The 18,346-nt window shown below is 43.3% G+C and overlaps 1 protein-coding gene across 3 annotated transcripts; it reads left to right on the top strand.

The window, feature by feature from the left end:
* Positions 1-572: 572 nt before the first annotated feature.
* On the top strand, positions 573-13,792 carry LOC308098478 (SWI/SNF-related matrix-associated actin-dependent regulator of chromatin subfamily E member 1-like). 3 transcript variants are annotated; one of them, XM_080446854.1, is made up of 12 exons: positions 573-632; positions 3,013-3,064; positions 3,420-3,463; positions 4,948-5,046; positions 7,665-7,757; positions 8,399-8,530; positions 9,191-9,362; positions 9,824-9,996; positions 10,649-10,750; positions 11,361-11,504; positions 11,544-11,697; positions 12,459-13,792. In XM_080446854.1, exons 2-12 carry the CDS (start codon positions 3,058-3,060, stop codon positions 12,980-12,982), a joined length of 1,644 nt encoding a protein of 547 aa, XP_080302980.1. In that variant the 5' UTR covers positions 573-632; positions 3,013-3,057; the 3' UTR covers positions 12,983-13,792. The 3 variants fall into 3 exon arrangements, with proteins under 3 accessions (XP_080302980.1, XP_080302978.1, XP_080302979.1); XM_080446852.1 differs by having other exon boundaries at positions 11,361-11,697; XM_080446853.1 differs by having other exon boundaries at positions 7,665-7,745; positions 11,361-11,697.
* The last annotated feature ends 4,554 nt before the right edge of the window (positions 13,793-18,346 follow it).

The following is an 18,346-nucleotide window of genomic DNA, read 5'->3' on the forward strand; positions in this document are numbered from 1 at the left end:
GCGGATGGATAATGAACTTGTTAACGCGGATTTGGGTGACAAAAAAACCCATCCGCGCATCTCTAATGGATACTGTCGGCGGGAGAAAGTGAAGTATGATCTGGGGCGATAATGACACCAGGACCTGGCAACCCGTCAGTATTGAGTGCAGAGCCAGTGTTGCCATGTCCGCTTATTATAAGCGACTTTGGGCTTGCTTTTCTGTAAAGTTGCTTGTAAATATTGGTAGTTGTGGGTTGCGGTTTTTTGGTCTTGTTTCTACAGTGTAGTTGCTTATTTGGGCTTGTTTCCTGTTCTTTAAACCAGTGGTTCTCAAACATTTCCATGTCAAGGACCCCCAAATTAATATGTATTCCTCCACAGACCCCCCATCTGAAAATATGTTTGTGCCAGAGACCCCCTCCGCCCCATACAAGATTTGTGTTGTTAAAATGCTTAAAAATGTTCCAAAATTATCTATTCTTTTGTTGAAAATAGAAGATCTACTATTCTCAAATAGCCGTAGCCTAGTCGCTTGTTTTGGGCTTGTTTTCATAGACCTGGTTGCTTATTTCTCTCACAGAATCTGGCAACCCGTCAGTATAGAGTGCAGAGCGCAAACAGGCGCGTCGTGGGAACAAAGGAGGGTTAAAGTAGGTGTACAGTCACATTTCATTTACAATATTAATGTATTTATTATTGCATCCGCCTGCCGTCTCAGCGCGCAGATTTTAACACCTACTACTATATGAGAATAAGTGTGTTTTTGCCGTCAGGTTCGGTTCTAAGCAAGGTTAACGTTGACCAGCTAACGCTGCTCATGCAAGGAAGCCAAAGCAGCCGTTCATTTAGCCTAGCAGGAGACTGGTGGGATGAAGTTGCTTTGCACATTGCTGATCCGGTCTGTGTTCTGTACCGGATACGGAAACGTTTCTTGCATGTGTGTGCGCGTGTAAATAACCGGATACAGTAGGCGGGCTCTAGACCGGATCTCAATGGTTGACTCACAATAGAAACCAGGTTTCCCACAGGTTCTGCGGAAAGCCTGATGAAGCGAGGCTAGCCTTGGTAGCAGCTGCTGCACTTATACCGTTGTCCCAAACACACACACCACCATTTAACGTTAAATCTGTTATGTCGACGGACCACGTCGTGGAAATGACACTTACGTTACTTATCTGTTTGGAAATAAAAGATTTTAATGCATTCCTGTTAAACAATTAGATGGAAGTTCAACGCCGGCTTAAGCCCCTTTTGTTATAACTAGCTAGTAGGCCATGCTGGAGGATACTCACTCACTTCATTCATTTATACACGCTGTACAATGAGTGATTTAACGAATCTCTCGACTGTGTTCAAAGGGAACCAAATGGACCTGTAAGGGTCAGTGTTGCCAGATTTTGAGAGAGAAATAAGCCACCAGGTCTATGATAACCAGCCCAAAAGAAGCGACTAGGCTATGGCTATTTGAAAATAGCCGATCTACAAGATCACAACGCGTCGCATTGTGAGCTTAAAGATCTGCTATATTCATCAAAGAAAAATGGGGGATAATCTTGGGTAGGAAAAAAAGATGATTTTTGAATATTGGGGTCCTTGCCATGAAAATGTTTGAGAACCACTGGGTTATTAGCCCTAGAATGTCTGTGATCTTACATACATTTCAAGTATTCCAAATACACAGTCATAGATCTCTCTCGGTCCCCCACTGTGTAGTGCCCATCTGCGCGGCCATAAAAGTGCTCTAAACTCCGTATGTACTCACCCAATAATTAATTCCTAAGACGTGGAGTCATATTTTGTCCTCTAGTTTCATATCCATGTGAAAGTTCTGCCAGAAAACGTGTGTTTAGTCAAATATCTCCACTTATTCACGAGCTGCACACGGACGAGTTCTGTGCGACGCGAGGGGCCAGGAATGATTGCAGCACTGAATATACGTAACTTCCTTAAGGACGCACAAATGTTTGGGACACACAATTGGCAGGTGATGATTCATTACCCCGCACCAATCACAAGCACCTGTCAATTGTGTGTCCCAAACATTTGTGCGTCCTTAAGGAAGTTACGTATATTCAGTGCTGCAATCATTCCTGGCCCCTCGCGTCGCACAGAACTCGTCCGTGTGCAGCTCGTGAATAAGTGGAGATATTTGACTAAACACACGTTTTCTGGCAGAACTTTCACATGGATATGAAACTAGAGGACAAAATATGACTCCACGTCTTAGGAATTAATTATTGGGTGAGTACAGACGGAGTTTAGAGCACTTTTATGGCCGCGCAGATGGGCACTACACAGTGGGGGACCGAGAGAGATCTATGACTGTGTATTTGGAATACTTGAAATGTATGTAAGATCACAGACATTCTAGGGCTACTGGGTTATAAACAACATTAGGAAACAAGCCCAAATTACCGGTAAGCAACTTAACAGAAAAACAAGCCCAAAGTCGCTTGTAATAAGTGGACATGGCAACACTGGTAAGGGTCCATTTGGTTCCCTTGTATGCTGTCAAGGGTTACATATTAATTTGTCTATCCGGAATGGTAACAGGATAGGTGGGCACTAGGGACATCTGGGCACCTCCATGTAAAATTGGCTATTTTGTCCAAAATGTTAAATAAAATATTTGGAAAATGTTTATAAAGGATACAATACATAATTGGAACATGCTTAAACATTCGACAATTAAAGTCTAATAATTCTACAATTGCTACAAAACCTGTATATCAATTATTTTGGGCCATAAACAATAAGTTGAAGGATACAATTAAGTATGATAATGATGTACCGTGCATGTTCACATCATGTGTATACTTTACATTACTTAAGACAAATTTTCAAATATTATTTTTTAACATTTTGGACCAAATAGACAATTTTACATCGAGGTGCCCAGATGTCCCTAGTGCCCACCTTTCCTGTGTCCTTTGGAATTATCCAAGTGATTATGACACGTGTAAAGTGGCTGGAGGTTATCTTTTTCTGTGTCCGATATATGTAACCTTTTATTATTGTGTTTTGTTCCAGATTCCTGTGATGGAAATAGCTTAAACTGCATATCCATCTTCCAAGATGTCAAGTAAGTAAATGTGCAAATGCTACGTATAATGTAAAAAGAATCATCCTTAATTCTAAGTGTTGCAAATATTAAAAAGGCTGAAACATTAGGATTTTATGAATCACCTAGTCCTTTTTTATCTAAATTTTTAGTTATGTGTTTTATATGAGGAAATATGAATGATCATTACTTGAACTCATCAAGTTGATCGTCAACCTATTCTCTACTTTACTTAGGGCTAAATGGGAGATCGAGATCTGTTTTTGTAAGCCAATACAATGTGTTCTGAACTGTCCCTAAACCAAGCAGAAATAAAACAACCTTTTGACAGTTGACACTAAATGTTTTGTTTTGTTGTTTTTTTGTTCTCCTGCAGAACGGCCATCATATGCCCCTCCCCCTCCCCCTGCCCCCACAACAGTAAGTACACCACACTGCTTTTCAGGAATCTTAGCACTTCTTGGGTATAATGCAGGGGTGGGCAACTATTTCCACATGTCACACAAAAGTAGCAAAAATAGCAGATCTGCAAGCTCAAAACGCGTCACACGTTTGGAATTGTAACAGCTCATTCAGTGCCACATGACGTCTAAGACGTCATGGCCTTGAGCGCCACATGACGTCTAAGACGTCATAAAAATGATAAAAAAATAATTTAAAAAAATACATAAAAAAGGTTCAGAACCCAAGATATGATGATTTGAAGATTTGCTGCTCCATTCACTTCTTGTTTAACTTCTTACTGAAAAAGGCTGTATCTCGGCTCCTAAGCACTTTTTTTTTTACAATGCATTTTGGCTGTGGCACTCAGAACCAAACTGCCATAAATAAGAATGGCACTGAAAGAGTTAAGTGAAGGTGGGGGCCACCAGTTGCCCATGTGTGGTATAATGGCTAAAAGCCATGTTAGTCCTCCACATCTTTCCTCATATAGTGAGCCACAAATCTCTTTCAGCCCCCCCCGACCATGAGACTTTCACGTCTTTGTATTCCTTCCATTTCCTGTCATATCACCACTTCAAAACCGTTCCAGTCATGGATGAGGTTAACCCATTCATTCTGGGAACGCATCTACAAATGTCTTCGAAAACAGTTTTCTGTATGACGTATGTTGCTATATATATATCAGTGGTGCTCAAACCTTTTCAGGTCAAGGACCCCCAAAATGATATGTATTTGGTCGCGGACCCCCATCTCAAAATATTTAGTTCCAAGGACCGCCCCCAGAAGCAAAGATTTGAGTTTAAAAAAATTGCTTTAAAAAAATATATATATATTCAAAGATTTGCACAAATGTTCATGATTTTTCAAAAATAGATCTACAAGCTCTATATCTGCTTGTATATCTGCTATTTTTGAATAGTCAAAGTATAAAATAATGGCCATAGCTAAAATCTAAAATGACACAGATGCGTTTCCGGATTGAATGGGTTAAATCTTTTGATTTCAAATATTTCCTTTTATAATGTTAATAGGCAAGAAAACATGCTCGACGTGTTACGTTTTTACTTCCAGCGGCCTTGCATTCAGCAGCAGGGCACAACACAGTGAAACTTTGACATGGAAATGCAATGCCGCAGGGTTGGCTCCAAACCTCGCCTTTTGTCAAACCAAAAAACCCTCGTTCATTTTCAAGCTTTCTGCATGACCCTGTCCTAGCTGCAATGTTCACTCTGTTGTGCACTCATCCTGAATGCCAGCCAGCCAGCCGCCTGCTTATTTTGCCTTGCATGATGACATGACATTATGCAAACCATTACAAACAAGAAGGAAAAAAAACAACTTTATTTTTCATGTTTATTTTTTTTGTTTTGTTTTCTTTTATTTACATGTTTATTCCTCTTCCCTCCTCTTGTTTGTGAGCCATTTCTCATTCGTGTTTTGTCTCATTTGTCTTCCATCAGCAAATGCCTTCCACCCCAGGGTTTGTGGGCTACAACCCTTACAGCCATCTGGCCTACAACAACCTCCGGCTGGGAGGGACCGCTCCAGGTTCCAGCAGGGTAATGAATGGAAGGAGGGATGGAAAAAGCAGAGGGAGGGGAAAGAGGAAAATGTGGTAGTGGGGAGTGGAGTGGGTGGTTCTTAAAGACCCATTCCATTGGCTTAAAATCCAGTATGTCGAGTGCATCAATTCTATCAAAATATTTTTTGGCTTAATATTCACACAAAAAAAACAAACACATTTTGTTAGACATTTCTGCTTCACCAAGCACATTGATAAGGGTGTCATTCACAACTGGGAGTTGATTGTCAGCTTGATTGCTTGATTAACATTGGCTCACCTAGTTCATTAAATAGTTAATTAAATCTGGATCAAATGGAGCAGTTCGATGCTTTCCCAATAAAAGATACACTTGTCGTGAAAGTTCAGCTTGTGGATTTTGTACAGAATCAAATTAGCTTCTTGCTGCTGGCTAGCTAGTCTGCAATCTCCCTGTACAGTACATGTTTGTGTTTGGGTGAACAGTTGGGTGCTGCAAGGAAGGTGCGACAAAATAATGAAACCACAATTATATTAATTCTAATTTAGGCTTGATATCATGCCTGAATCCAACAATGCATGTGAATCCAAGTTTTAGGTCTATGAAATAATTGGCGGTGAAGGTAGACCCCTATCTTCAATAATCATTATGTGTACTGTTAGCCTAGTATTCCACCCAAATGCCACATTTGCACTTTTGCCAGTGGAATGGACCTTTTTAAACGCTGGATTAAAATAGTTAGAGCTGTATGCAGTGTAATAATACTCTGAATTACAAATGGAGTGGTATGCAAGGAGATGAGATGATGTGGGAATAGATGGCTCATGAATAATGGTCGGAAAGGTTAAAGCGGGGTGATGAGATGATGGGATGGTGTGAAGAAGGAAGAGGGAGAAAAAGAAAACGGTGAGGGGTCGATGGTAGTTAAATACCAGGATAAAATGGGAAAATAGGATATAGAGTAAAGATGTCATGATGCTTCAGAGCAGCAAAAGTGGTAGTAGTCACAGTAATGAGATGGGAGACTGTAGGTGGTGGATTTGGCTTTAGTTACCATCAGTACCTTGCCAAAACGAGAGAACTGAATTTCACTTAATGATCAGGGCATCAGCTGCCCCCATGAACTTATGTGGAAAGAGTCACCTTCAGCTTCCCAGGTCAAAGTCAGCACAAAGTTTGACGCTGAATGCACCACCCTGGTAGCTTTGTTGTGGCCTTCTGCTCCACTTCACGTCCATTCACACTGTTTCATGTACATGTTCCATGGAAGATATAACATGGAACATTTTGCAGTGAAATATTGCTCTATAAGTGGTTGTCATGATTATCAAACAACCAATTATTAGTTCTTTGATTTTATGTCATGCACTGCGTTGATTAACGCGATTATTATAACATGAATAAAATATAAAAATACTTGGGTTGTTACATTAGCAACCCAAAATATATTTGCCATTGGCTGGTGTTTATCACATGTCATATTTATTCTTTAGCTTTTTTTGTTTTGTCTTTCAAGATTTCTTTTGGGCCTTTTCTGCCTTTATTTATAGTCTATAGTAGAGATGGACAGGAAACGGGGAGAGAGATGGGGAGAGACATGCAGCAAAGATCGTCGGAAACGGGACTCGAACCCGCAATTCGCCGCCAGGCTACATTAGGGTCTTAAGGGCCCGGACCGCTAGGCCAGCAATTCGGGCCTTGTCATATTATCATATTAATTGATAAAAGATTGGCTGCAACTTGCTTGAATGTTAAAAGTGATTTAGCAAGCAGGTAATGTCATTTGGACTGGAAGCAGAACGGCATGTCAATAGTAAGCTGTAGCCACACTGCATGGCCAGTTCTAACCTTAATGCTGCAATTGTTGACAGAAGTTTTTCATCAGTCCCCCCCCCATGCACCCCCTCCTCCAGCTGTGTCTCAATAAGCCACGGATCCTCTTCGTCTACCTGGCATCTTGTGTCTGTGAGGAAACTGCTTTTCAGTGTTGAGATGCAAATGAGAGGAGCTGTCTACTCAGGACCCCTGACCCGCATGGCAAAATAATGAAGTTGTTGGGTATATTTTGGTATTTGAGGGAGAAAAAAAAAATCTGCACTCTAGAAATAGAGCTCCTTATTGTGTGGGGCTCCTGAACTTTCTTCATCAAATACAAGTGTGTCCATATATCTAGTATGGTTCGGCCTTAACCATTTGGAAGGACACGATGGCTGTTGGTGTGCCCTTGCCTTCTGTCATCCAAGGCTTGTGACTTGGCACGGCTGCCCGCCACAGTACCTGTCTGTGTTCTCTCCGTCTGAGCCAGCACCAACAAAACTGGGGAGATCTGGTCTTTTGGCCCGTTCTAGTGTTCGTGTAACTGTTCCCGAAAGTAGGTCAAGCCATGGCACTGCGTTGTACTGTCAATGTCTCAAATGTCCCCTTCTGTTTCCATGAAACTTTTTAGTTACATTTTGAGTGCTAGTATTTTTATTTAATCAATGGAAATAAATGCTGCATATGCGTATGTGTGTTGTTTTTGTTTATAACCCCTGTTTTCTCCCCTGTTCTCCATTCCCCTCTCGCTCTTCTTTCCCTGTTCTCATCTTACCTTACTCAAACGCTCTCTCTCTCTCTCTCTCTGTCTCTCTCTACAGAACGCCACGGGCGTCACTGTGCCAAAGCCCCCCAAACCTCCAGACAAGCCCCTGATGCCTTACATGCGGTACAGCCGGAAGGTAAGCAGGAAGGTAAGACACCCACCCACGGTGTCTGCTTTTACTGCTTGTCTCAGGTGGAGTTACTCCATCCAACCAACCAACCACCTACCTACCCACCCAACCTAGCTCCCAACTACCCAGAACCCCCTCAAACGAGTTGTAGGTTTGTAGGGGGAGGCCCCCCCCCTGTTAACAACCCCCTCCCCAAAAGAAAATGCCCTTGGCCTCGGATCCCCAAGGTTTCACAGCCCCTGTCTGTGACTCTGGCCCTGAGGTGAAGGGTCATAGGGTTAGAGGTTGGGAGACAGCTGTCTCGCGACACCACCGCCGCCGTCCTCAACCGGAACACATCGTTCCTCCTTCTCTGTTCTCCTGTTTATCTCATCTTCCTCTCTGTTGTGATGGCTAGTTTGAAGTGAATTCTCAGTGCCCCCCCCCCCCCTCCCCCTCCCGTTCTTTTGAACTGCTGACCTCTCCTTGTTCTTAGCCCACTCCCTTGTATGTGTACCTCCTTTTCGTGCTTCCTTCCTTTTACTGGTCTATAAATCTGACCATTTTCCCAGTTTTCCTCTTCTTTCTCCTGTAGTGACCACAACTTAGATTTTCGTTTGGTTTCAAGGCTCCTGTATTGACCTGTCCGTGTGCTATCTTTGTGTGCGTGTGTACGTCAGGTATGGGACCAGGTGAAGGCATCCAACCCAGACCTGAAGTTGTGGGAGATCGGAAAGATCATCGGAGGGATGTGGAGGGACCTGACGGACGAAGAGAAGCAGGACTACCTGAACGAATATGAGGCTGAGAAGGTGAGCTGCAAGTTGTGGCCCTGACCAGAAACCAGTTAAAGTAACAGTTTCAGGGACCTCTCTTTATCACGTTGGGAACAATTTCAACCATATCTTAATGTAGTGTTACTTCAGAGCTCCACCGACCAATAGGAGTGACTCCAAATATATGGAGTGAATTAATTCTAATGTCCCAACTTGACAACAGGACAAGCTAAAAGCGGTTAGGGCTTCCCCCCCCCTTACTTTACAGGTCTCTGATACACACAGCTTAAGTGGGTATACTGTATATAAACTTTGCATTATAAAAAGGTATTTTTAACAATGGTTCATAATTAGAATGTTACCATGTTGACAATGGTCCAGTAAAGTCTGAACACTTTAAAACTAGAATCTCCCTTTATTGATCTCATCCACCTCCAGTGTTGCCAGATTCTATGAGAGAAACAAGCAACCAGGTCTAGGAAAACCAGCCCAAAAGAAGCGACTATGGGCCACATGAGCACTTTAACATATACATCAGCTATTTGAAAATAGCAGATCTACAAGCTCACGACGTGTCGTGAGCTTGTAGATCGGCTATTTTCAAATAAAATCTTGCGGGGAAGTTATAATAAGCAGATCTGGCAACCCTGTCCACCTCCCATAACACTGATCTGTGCGTTTCCTTCCATCGTTCAGATTGAGTACAATGACAACCTGAAGGCCTACCACAACTCCCCAGCCTACCTGGCCTACGTCAACGCCAAGAATCGAGCCGAGGCGGCCATGGAGGAGGAGAGCAGACAGAGACAGACTCGCATGGACAAGGGAGAGCCCTACATGAGCATCCAGCCGGCTGAAGACCCTGATGGTACATAATAATGGTTCACTTTCTTCATGTCCCGCACAATAGTACTTACTTAACCACCTGGAGTGAGTTTCTCTTCCTTTGATACATATGCAGTATTTTGTGGAACATCACATACACTATGTAAATTACTTTCAATACTTGGTGAAGAATATTGTCCAGCCGTAGAATATTGGGCCGGCCACACAAAGCACGGAAACTATGACTGTAAATGTATCTTTTTTTTTTACTTAAGTGGAGTCACACTATAATGACAACATGCTGATGCTCACATCATTTTCTTTATAGTTACAGTTATTGTGCTTGGTGTGGAATGGCCGTAAGACCTTGTATTGCTTAATCAGTATTAGTAAGTTGGATAAAAAAAAACTCTTATCAAGTCTGACAAAAACAAATCTTCATAATTGAGCCAACCACCCCATGTCCTCTCTTTATTTCCCTTTCCCTTCCCCTCCCCTGTACAGACTATGATGATGGTTTCTCGGTGAAGCACACGGCTGCGGCTCGTTTCCAGAGGAACCACCGACTCATCAGCGACATCCTGAGTGAGATTGTGGTTCCAGACGTGCGCTCTGTGGTCACCACTGCTCGCATGCAGGTTCTCAAGAGACAGGTCCAGTCACTCATGGTTCACCAGGTAGGTCCCCAGCAGACAGGCATACACACACACACACACCCTTATAACGCCTACTTAGAGCATAATACCCACCTTGTTGTAGTAGTATATCAGGAAGACCTGCCCTTTGCATGACATAGACTGACCAGGTGAACCTAGTGGAAAGATGTGGCCCAATAGCTAGGGGTGTGCCGATACACTAATTTCACCAAACGATACGATACGATATTTGGCTCACAACTTCGATACGATTTCGATACGATACGATACGCACTTTTTTATTATGAAAATATATGGGGGAGAAAAAATGCAAACAAATATTCAGTTTTTGCATTATTCAGACGCAAACTTGTAGCTTTTCAGCTACAATAGCCGTTTTGAATCCAAATAGGGCAATATTGTGACACCTGACCCGAAAAAAAACAACATGTTGTCACCGTTTTCACCTCTGTTTGCATGCCTGATTATTATTATTGTAAAAAAAAAAAAAAAAAAATTTTTTTTTTTACGATTTTTTTTTCTCCAAAACGATACATATCGTCACGAAAACGTATCGCGATATATCGCGGGACGATATATCGGCACACCCCTACCAATAGCGCATTTAACCTTTTTAACTCCCTTGCCTCTAGTTTGAAGAAACGCCGTTTCTCACTTGTGCCTGATATTTCAGAGGAAGCTAGAGGCAGAGTTGCTGCAGATTGAAGATCGTCACCAGGACAAGAAGAGACGTTTCCTGGAGACCACAGACTCCTTCAACACTGAACTCAAACGGGTACAATTTACTCCCTATTGTACGTTCTAAATTGAGATGTCAGTTGAACACAGGCACAGCTAAAGGAGGATGCGTTTCCTGTGAGATTGTTATTTTGGTTTGATGCATGCATTAGTTATTTAGTTTGTATTGTTTAGGCCAAAAGTGGGGTCCAGGGACCCCCATGGGTCCTTGAGGGAGTTCCAGGGGGTCCCCAGCTAAATTATGGGCAGTTGGGAACCAAATGGACACCTTATGGGTCTGTAACAGTGAGAGTGTACAAATGGAACCAAATGGTTCCATTTGTACACTCTCAGAGTTAAATTAACATTGGGGTCCCAGAGATAGAAATGCCATTAAATGGGGGTCCGTAGCCTAATGCCTGTCCAACTTGGGGTCCTTGAAATTAAAATGGTTTTCGAATCACTGCTAGAGCTGTAAAAACCTTCTCTTATGCGGGTCCCTGGCATATCTTTTCAAATGGGGGTCCGCGGGCTAACAAGTGTCAAGTTGGGGGTCCTTGACATGAAAAAGTTTGAGAACCACTGATCTAGGCTACTGTTGCATTTCTCCACTGGGACGACAAAAAGTGAGATCTACTCTAATCCTATCCAATCTAATCCGTGTCCAGCTTTGCAGCCAGAAGGTGGAGGTGGACATGGAGAAGCTGGCTGCAGAGATGGCTGCTGCAGAGGAGGCAGCCAGGCGCCGGGCGGAGGAGAGGGAGCGCGAGGCGGCCGAACAGGCTGAGAAAGCTGCCCAGCAGGCTCAGGAACAGCAGCAGCAGCAGCAGCAACAGCAGCAGCAGCAGCAGCAGCAGCAGCAGCAGCAGCAACATCAGGAGGTTGCGAACAAGGCTGCTGCTAACAGCAGCAGCAGCCTAGAACAGAGCATCGCTAACGCTAGTGCTGCAGCCAACTCAACCTCAGGGAGCAAAGAGGAGGACATGCCAACACCAATGGAGACAGGTGGATATATATGCACAAACACGTGCATGCATACAGTACATACTGTGTATATGTATTGTAAATAAACAAATGACATATTTATATGTAATTGGCAAGGTAAACAAAAATGTTAACCAGCAATGAAATATATTTATAAACAAATAACTGTCTGAAATATGAAAATTATATATATAACTGAAAAAAGTAAAAAGTATAGAATGGCGAATGGTGTTTTCAGATTGTTCTGCGGGAGGTAACTCCTTAAGCCACTAGATGGTGCTGTTCACGTCCCATCCCCATCTAGAGTCGAGCAGTCGACTAGCAGTAGCTATCAAGGAGAAACAAAGGCATCCTTTTTTTTAACCCATTAAGACCGGGAACGCATCTGTGTCATTTTAGATTTCTTTGGCTATTCAAAAATAGCAGATATACAAGCTCATAGCGCGGCACCGAGTGCCGCGCTATGAGCTTGTAGATCTGCTATTTTTGAAAAATCGTGAAAATGATTTTTTTTTAAAGATTTCCCGAAAAACTGTTAGGATTTAGAAATGTTTTAGAAGCGGCCTCAGGTCTTAATGGGTTAAACAATGTTTCAGGATTAAAACACTAATTACATTTGAATGGGAACCAAATAAAATCTAGTGAAAAAACTCCCGACTATAATCACCATGGTAATCAGTACGCTTGAAATCCAGTGATGTTGAAAGAAACTGACACACCCTGTGTCTCCTTCCTCCTCTCTACTACTTCTTCTTCCTCCTTCCATTTCTGTCCTCTCACAGATGAGGCAGTGCCTGCAGAGCCCTCCACCACACCCCAGGCTGCTGCTCCTCCACCACCTCCACCACCACCACCACCACAACAACAACAACCGCCGCCACCACCACCCACTGGCCCTCCGTCCGAACCCCCCCATTCTTCCTCCTCCCCCTCTGACAAACCGGCCCCGCCCCCCAGCAACCCCCCCAGCAGGGAGACCACCACTATGGGCGACGCCCCCAGCAACGACAACAGCAGCAGCAGCACGGGGACCCCTTCCTCCTCCTCCTCCTCCTCCTCCGACAACAGCAACACCTCCGTATCCGTACCTCCTCCTCCTCCTCCTCCGGTCCCTCTCCCGGACCCCCCGGTGGCCAAGGAGCCCAGCTCGGTGGTGGTGAGTCCTAGCCCGCCCGCGGCCCCCCCTCCACCTCCCCCTGCCCCTGCACCAGAAGAACCAGCCCCACCGCCTCCGGCGCAACCGCCACCGCCGCCTCCCCCGCCACCTCCCCCGCCACCCAGCCAGCCAGCACAGCCTATGGCATAATAAACAGTGTTTCTCAAACGTTTTTTTTTATTTCAAGGACCCCCAGTTCAACACGACGTCCATCTCTGGGACCCCAATCTAGACTGTAAAGTCCTCATTTAACTCTTGAGAGTGTGCAAATGGAAAATGGGTCCATTTGTGGTTCCATTTGTACACTCGGTGTTACAGACCTCTTAACTCCTCAAGGACCCCCTGGGGGTCCTTGAACCCCACTTTGAGAACCACTGGCATAATATAGTAGCTGGCCATTTTTAAACCCCAAGTCAGGTAGAGCTGTATAGTGATAGCTATTATAGAAGTCCCCCACTCAAGCCCCAAAACTCACACTGTTGTCACTATCCTGCATCTGTATTCTGTACTGCAGGTTTTTTTTTGTTTTGTTTTCCAAACTATTCCACTGAAGGGTGGAGCAGCAGTGCAGCAAGCTTTTTTTTTTAAAGACAGGACTTCTATGATAGCTATGTCTGTAGCGAATGTGGGAAGGAGAAGTAGCAGTTTCTTTTTTTGTTTTTGTTTTTTTTTTGGGGTGGGGATTGAGGCGAAATTGCATTCTGTTGTCAACATTCTGTATTTGAAATATGATTGAATCAGGTTATGGGGATTTGAATGAAATTCAAGTCACATTCAATGTCAAATTCAACAGTTGGTCCACACAAAACTATTGGAGGAAACATTTGGAGGTTAAATCGGTTCCCTGTTTCAGTAATTAAGTTAATTCTAGTTTTTTTGTTTTAAAATTATGCGAGCTTGCCTGATTTTGATGCTATCAGTTGGTTTATTAAAAAAAAGTCACCAAAGACGATCATTCGACCTGGTTTGAGGGTACATTTACTTTAGGCAATTGCTCATGAAATGTCTGCTAGATACAGTCTTGGGACAGAGAAGGAAGAAGTGGACAGTGACATGCACACACTGTGATAGCAGGGTACCAAACGTATGCTGAGGCCAGACCAATGTCTTTCACCCCCTCTGAGGACATCAATAAGCCACTCCTCCTTCAGTATTCTCTATGATGTCATTGTCGAGCCCTTCACTGTGATAAATTCTAAACATTAGTCTTGGGACCCATAAAGTGTTGCCTGTGGTTGCCCCATGTTGACAAATTGGACTTCTCATACAAGTCCCAGTGCTGGGAGGGCAATTTTAAAGTCAGTTGACCCCCCCCCCCCCCCCTTTCCATTAGTCTGATACATTTACACTTTAACACAGAACCGGGGCGTGAAGTACAGTATTCCATAATGTGAATGCTGACCTTTTGACTCTGCTTGTGTGGTCCTATGACTTGACCAGAGGTCTCTGATCAGTTTTCCTAAAGTTTTTACAGATGTGCATTATGCCTGGTCCTGTGGCTCAACCTGTCGAGCGGGTCATTTACGTCGTAGATACGTAAAAATGAACATACATTCAGCCCGTGTAGGCTCTCTATCTAACAGGTTATGCGGGCTTCCATGTTGCACAGTTCAGCCGGTATGCAACGGGCGTCCAACCATCGCAGTCTAAGTGTATATTCCTGAAGGAGGGATTCAGTGCTCGTCCGGAGAGAGAGAGATGCACCCTGCTGCGAATGGAAATCTGTAAATGTCCAGGTTTCCGCAGGAGGGCTGCAGCGTGCAGTGGCGTCCATCACTCACTGTCCACCTGGTTCACGTTGGCACCTTGCCCCAAAAGAAACGACACCATCTCCATACTGCCATCTATACAAGCCTGATGAAGAGCAGCGATGCCATCGGCGTTGGCACAGTTGATGATCTCTAATGCCATCCTCGTCACCTGTGTTATTCTTGTTGGTCTCCCTGGCTTCTTTCAGGAACTCAGCAGCTCTGTCCAACCTCACTTTTTCTCCGTCTCTTGGGAGAGATGCCCGCTCGGTCCCAGTGGGTTCTTCTCCGTCGGCAGCAGACTGGTCCCCTCCTGGCCGCCGACCGCTGTTTACGGCCCTCCGGCTCATCCTCCTCGCCACCGCCGTCTCCGCTTGGGCATCGCCGGTGCTTTGTCGGTGCTCGAGCCTCGAGCCGACCCAGGGCTTCAGCTGCTCCGGCCGCTTGGCCTTCGCAGAGTCCCCCCACTATCCAAGCTTGCTTCCTGATCACTCGACTAACCCATTAAGACCCGAGGCGATTCTTAAAAATGTTTTCTAAATCCTAGCAGTTTATTTAAAAAAAAATAATGTTTTCAATATTTTTCAAAAATAGCAGATCTACAAGCTCATAGCGTGGCACTCGGTGCCGCGCTATGAGCTTGTATATCTGCTATTTTTGAATAGCCCAAGTAATCTAAAGTGACACAGATGCGTTCCAGGTCTTACTGGGCTAAGGACGCCAGGTTATAAGCCGAATTCATGGCAACGCAGACAAACCTCAGAAAGTACTATGACTTGTCTTGTACATCCACAAAGTGAAGATCTTCAGTCTGAGGCAATGCAGACAGTTGGGGATGAGCCTAAAAACTACAGACCCAGGTCACCATCCTGCTACATTTGAATTGAATTTTAAAACAGGCCTCCACATTAACCCATTAAGACCTTCTAAATGAGTAGTTCTCTCAAGATTTTTCAAAATAAATGTTCACAAAATAGCAGATGTGCGAGTTTGTAGAACTGCTGTTTTTGACTAGAAAAATGACACAGATGCTTTCCTGGTTTTAATGGGTTAAACACACTTTCACATTATCTCTTTCCCACTTAAAATGGAAATTGCCATGCATGTTTGCCATGCCAGTTGAGTCTGTGAAACTGACCTTTTAATTCTTAATGGCCTTGGAGTAATGTGTATGTCACTATACAGCCAGCCTGGCACGGAAAGACCTTGAACACCTCACCCATTCTAAAACCTCATAACCCTGTAGTTATCTCTGTGTGCTTTTTATGATACTACTTATGTCACCTCTACAGTTTTGTTACTTTATTTTTTATTTTGTATAGGTAATCCAATAGTCTGGTAGGTTAATAATATATCAGCTCTCCTATTAAACATGCACTGCTAAAAAGGCTGTGTTGTTTGGAACATGTCTGTCAGTTCAGGGACAACACATCCTGTGGTCAGGGTTTCTACTTGGTTCCTACAGCTATAAGAATGTGTGTGTTTGACTGCTAGTTCACAAAGCTTGAAAAGTGTAGGGAACATGTCACGATACACACATTAACCCATTAAGACCTGAAGACGATTCTACAAATGGCTTCTGAATCCCAACAGTATTCTAAAAAAAAACGTATGTTTCTATATCAGTGGTGCTCAATCTTTTTCATGTCAAGGCTCCCCAAAATGATACGTATTTGGCCGTATTTTGTTCCAGGGGGTCCCAGAAGCAAAGATTTGGGTTAAAAATGTTCGCTTTAAATATATATTTATTCAAAGATTTGCACACATTTTCAAGATTTTTTAAAAATAGCAGATCTACAAGCTTGTAGCGCGGCACTCGGTGCCGCGCTCTGAGCTTGTATATCTGCATTTTTTTTAATAGCCAAAGTGTAAAATAATGCTTTTTAGCTCAAATTAAAGAAGTGACACAGATGCGTTCCAGGTCTTAATGGGTTTAAGCATATGTCATCTGAGACCCATATCTTGTGACATGTTTGGCTGTAGAATGGTTCAGTATATTACATCACACCTATCGCCATAGTCAAATCCAATTAGTTCTCAGGCACCTGTCTGAAGGCCAACCAAGTATTGCTATCAATAATGGGCCGTCCACACCAGGCAAGCACTATATATATATATATATATATGGAAAATCATATTATTTTGGATGGCAGAGACCATACCACAAATATAACAATATCGGTGTGGCTGCTCGTATACTTGTTTTTATATAGTTTTAGTGCTTGGTGTGCATGACCCTTAACATTTGTTGACCATAGCACATAACATGCTGTCCCTTATCCCAGACAGGAATATGTTTGCGAAAAATACCTTTTAAAAGTGCATTCCATTCCATTTGCTTGTTGCAGTAGAATGAAAGTTGCTACAAGACATTATTTAATTAAAAATTACACTATAAAAAAGATGCATATTGGCTATTTTTTAGAAAAGCTCAGACTACTTACCTCCACCACCCCTTAGACTATTATTGGCATCACCTCTAGAAGTGGCCATTGTGCCCTTATTGAAACCTAACCTCGGTAACTTATGCATTTAAAAACCGACTGTTTTCATACTTGAATCGGACTGTTTTTAGTAATAATGCCTCTACGTTTTTTGCATCTTTCTTTTTGTACCGTCAAGATGTATTCTCTACCCAAATAAAGATGAATTATCTGTCTTCACGTATCTCAAGATTGGTATTAATACTTAGTGTGATATGCATGTCATGAATGCATTTCTCAATGCAACATAGTTCCGTTTTTAAGATTATCTTGCATCACCAGGCAGTGGTGGAAAGTAACTAAGTACAACTAAAATACTGTACTTAAAATGTTTAGCAATTTTTCTTTAATGGAGTATTTTCAATACATTTACTTCTAGTTCAAGTACATTAACCACTTCAGCCCCATATATACTTCATATAATATGTTGTAGAATATGCTTGTAGATATGCATTTTCTAAAGATTTCTTATACATTTAAAAACCTGTCTCTTCAACTACAGGGCCACTCAGTCACACTTCTAAAAGCAAAAAAAAACGAATCGCTCTCCGCCCTGAACTCCACTCCTTCTACCATAGGCGTAGAGTATTTAAACCTGCCAGGTCCGCACGCCACTCGTGCATTGTTCTTCGCACCCCTCCCTCCCTCCCCTCCCTTCTTCTGTACTCTCCGATCTGTCCTAGTCTTCAGGTTCCAGACGGGGGTCTCGAGTGATGGTGTGTCCACAGATTACTGCCAAGACGGACGCCTATCTCTTCAGACTCCAAGCCAAATACTCAGGGTCTCCACCCCCCTGGAGCCCCTTATCTCCCATGCGCCACCATCATCCTCACTCCTCCCCTTCCTCACTCCCTTCAGCTCACCTCATCCTAGTCATCCATACACCATCCTCACACCTTACATCCTTCACTTACCCTCCTCACTTAATAATTTGTGCCCCTCGTCATCACTCCCCCATCCTCACCCCTTTCATCATCACCTCCCTGTCCACACATCATCGCCCCCTTCATCTTCACTCCTACCTCCCTTCCTCCCTACCCTCCTTCCCTCCCCTCCTTCCCTTCATCATCTAATCCATGCATAACCAATCCCTTTTCCTGACAGGTCCATCTCCTTTTCTAAATAAAGAACGTTAAACGATGTTTGGTTTGATGGCGTGGTCTTTACTAGTGAATGTTGAAATGCAAATTAGTTTTTTATACTTATTATATTATATTATATTATATTATTATAAATGATATGACCTCATAAAAGTGTTAACGTATTATTAATTGACAGGAGCA

This window comes from Gymnoscopelus braueri (assembly GCF_963280865.1).
Source record: "Gymnoscopelus braueri genome assembly, chromosome: 13".
NCBI classification, from domain to species: Eukaryota; Metazoa; Chordata; class Actinopteri; order Myctophiformes; family Myctophidae; genus Gymnoscopelus; species Gymnoscopelus braueri.

Excerpts from the sequence above, each read along its gene's own strand:
- LOC308098478 (XM_080446852.1), top strand. Across the intron at positions 9,363-9,823 it reads GCCGGCTGAAGACCCTGATG|ACTATGATGATGGTTTCTCG; the intron begins GTACATAATAAT and ends TCCCCTGTACAG. Across the intron at positions 10,751-11,360 it reads TCAACACTGAACTCAAACGG|CTTTGCAGCCAGAAGGTGGA; the intron begins GTACAATTTACT and ends ATCCGTGTCCAG.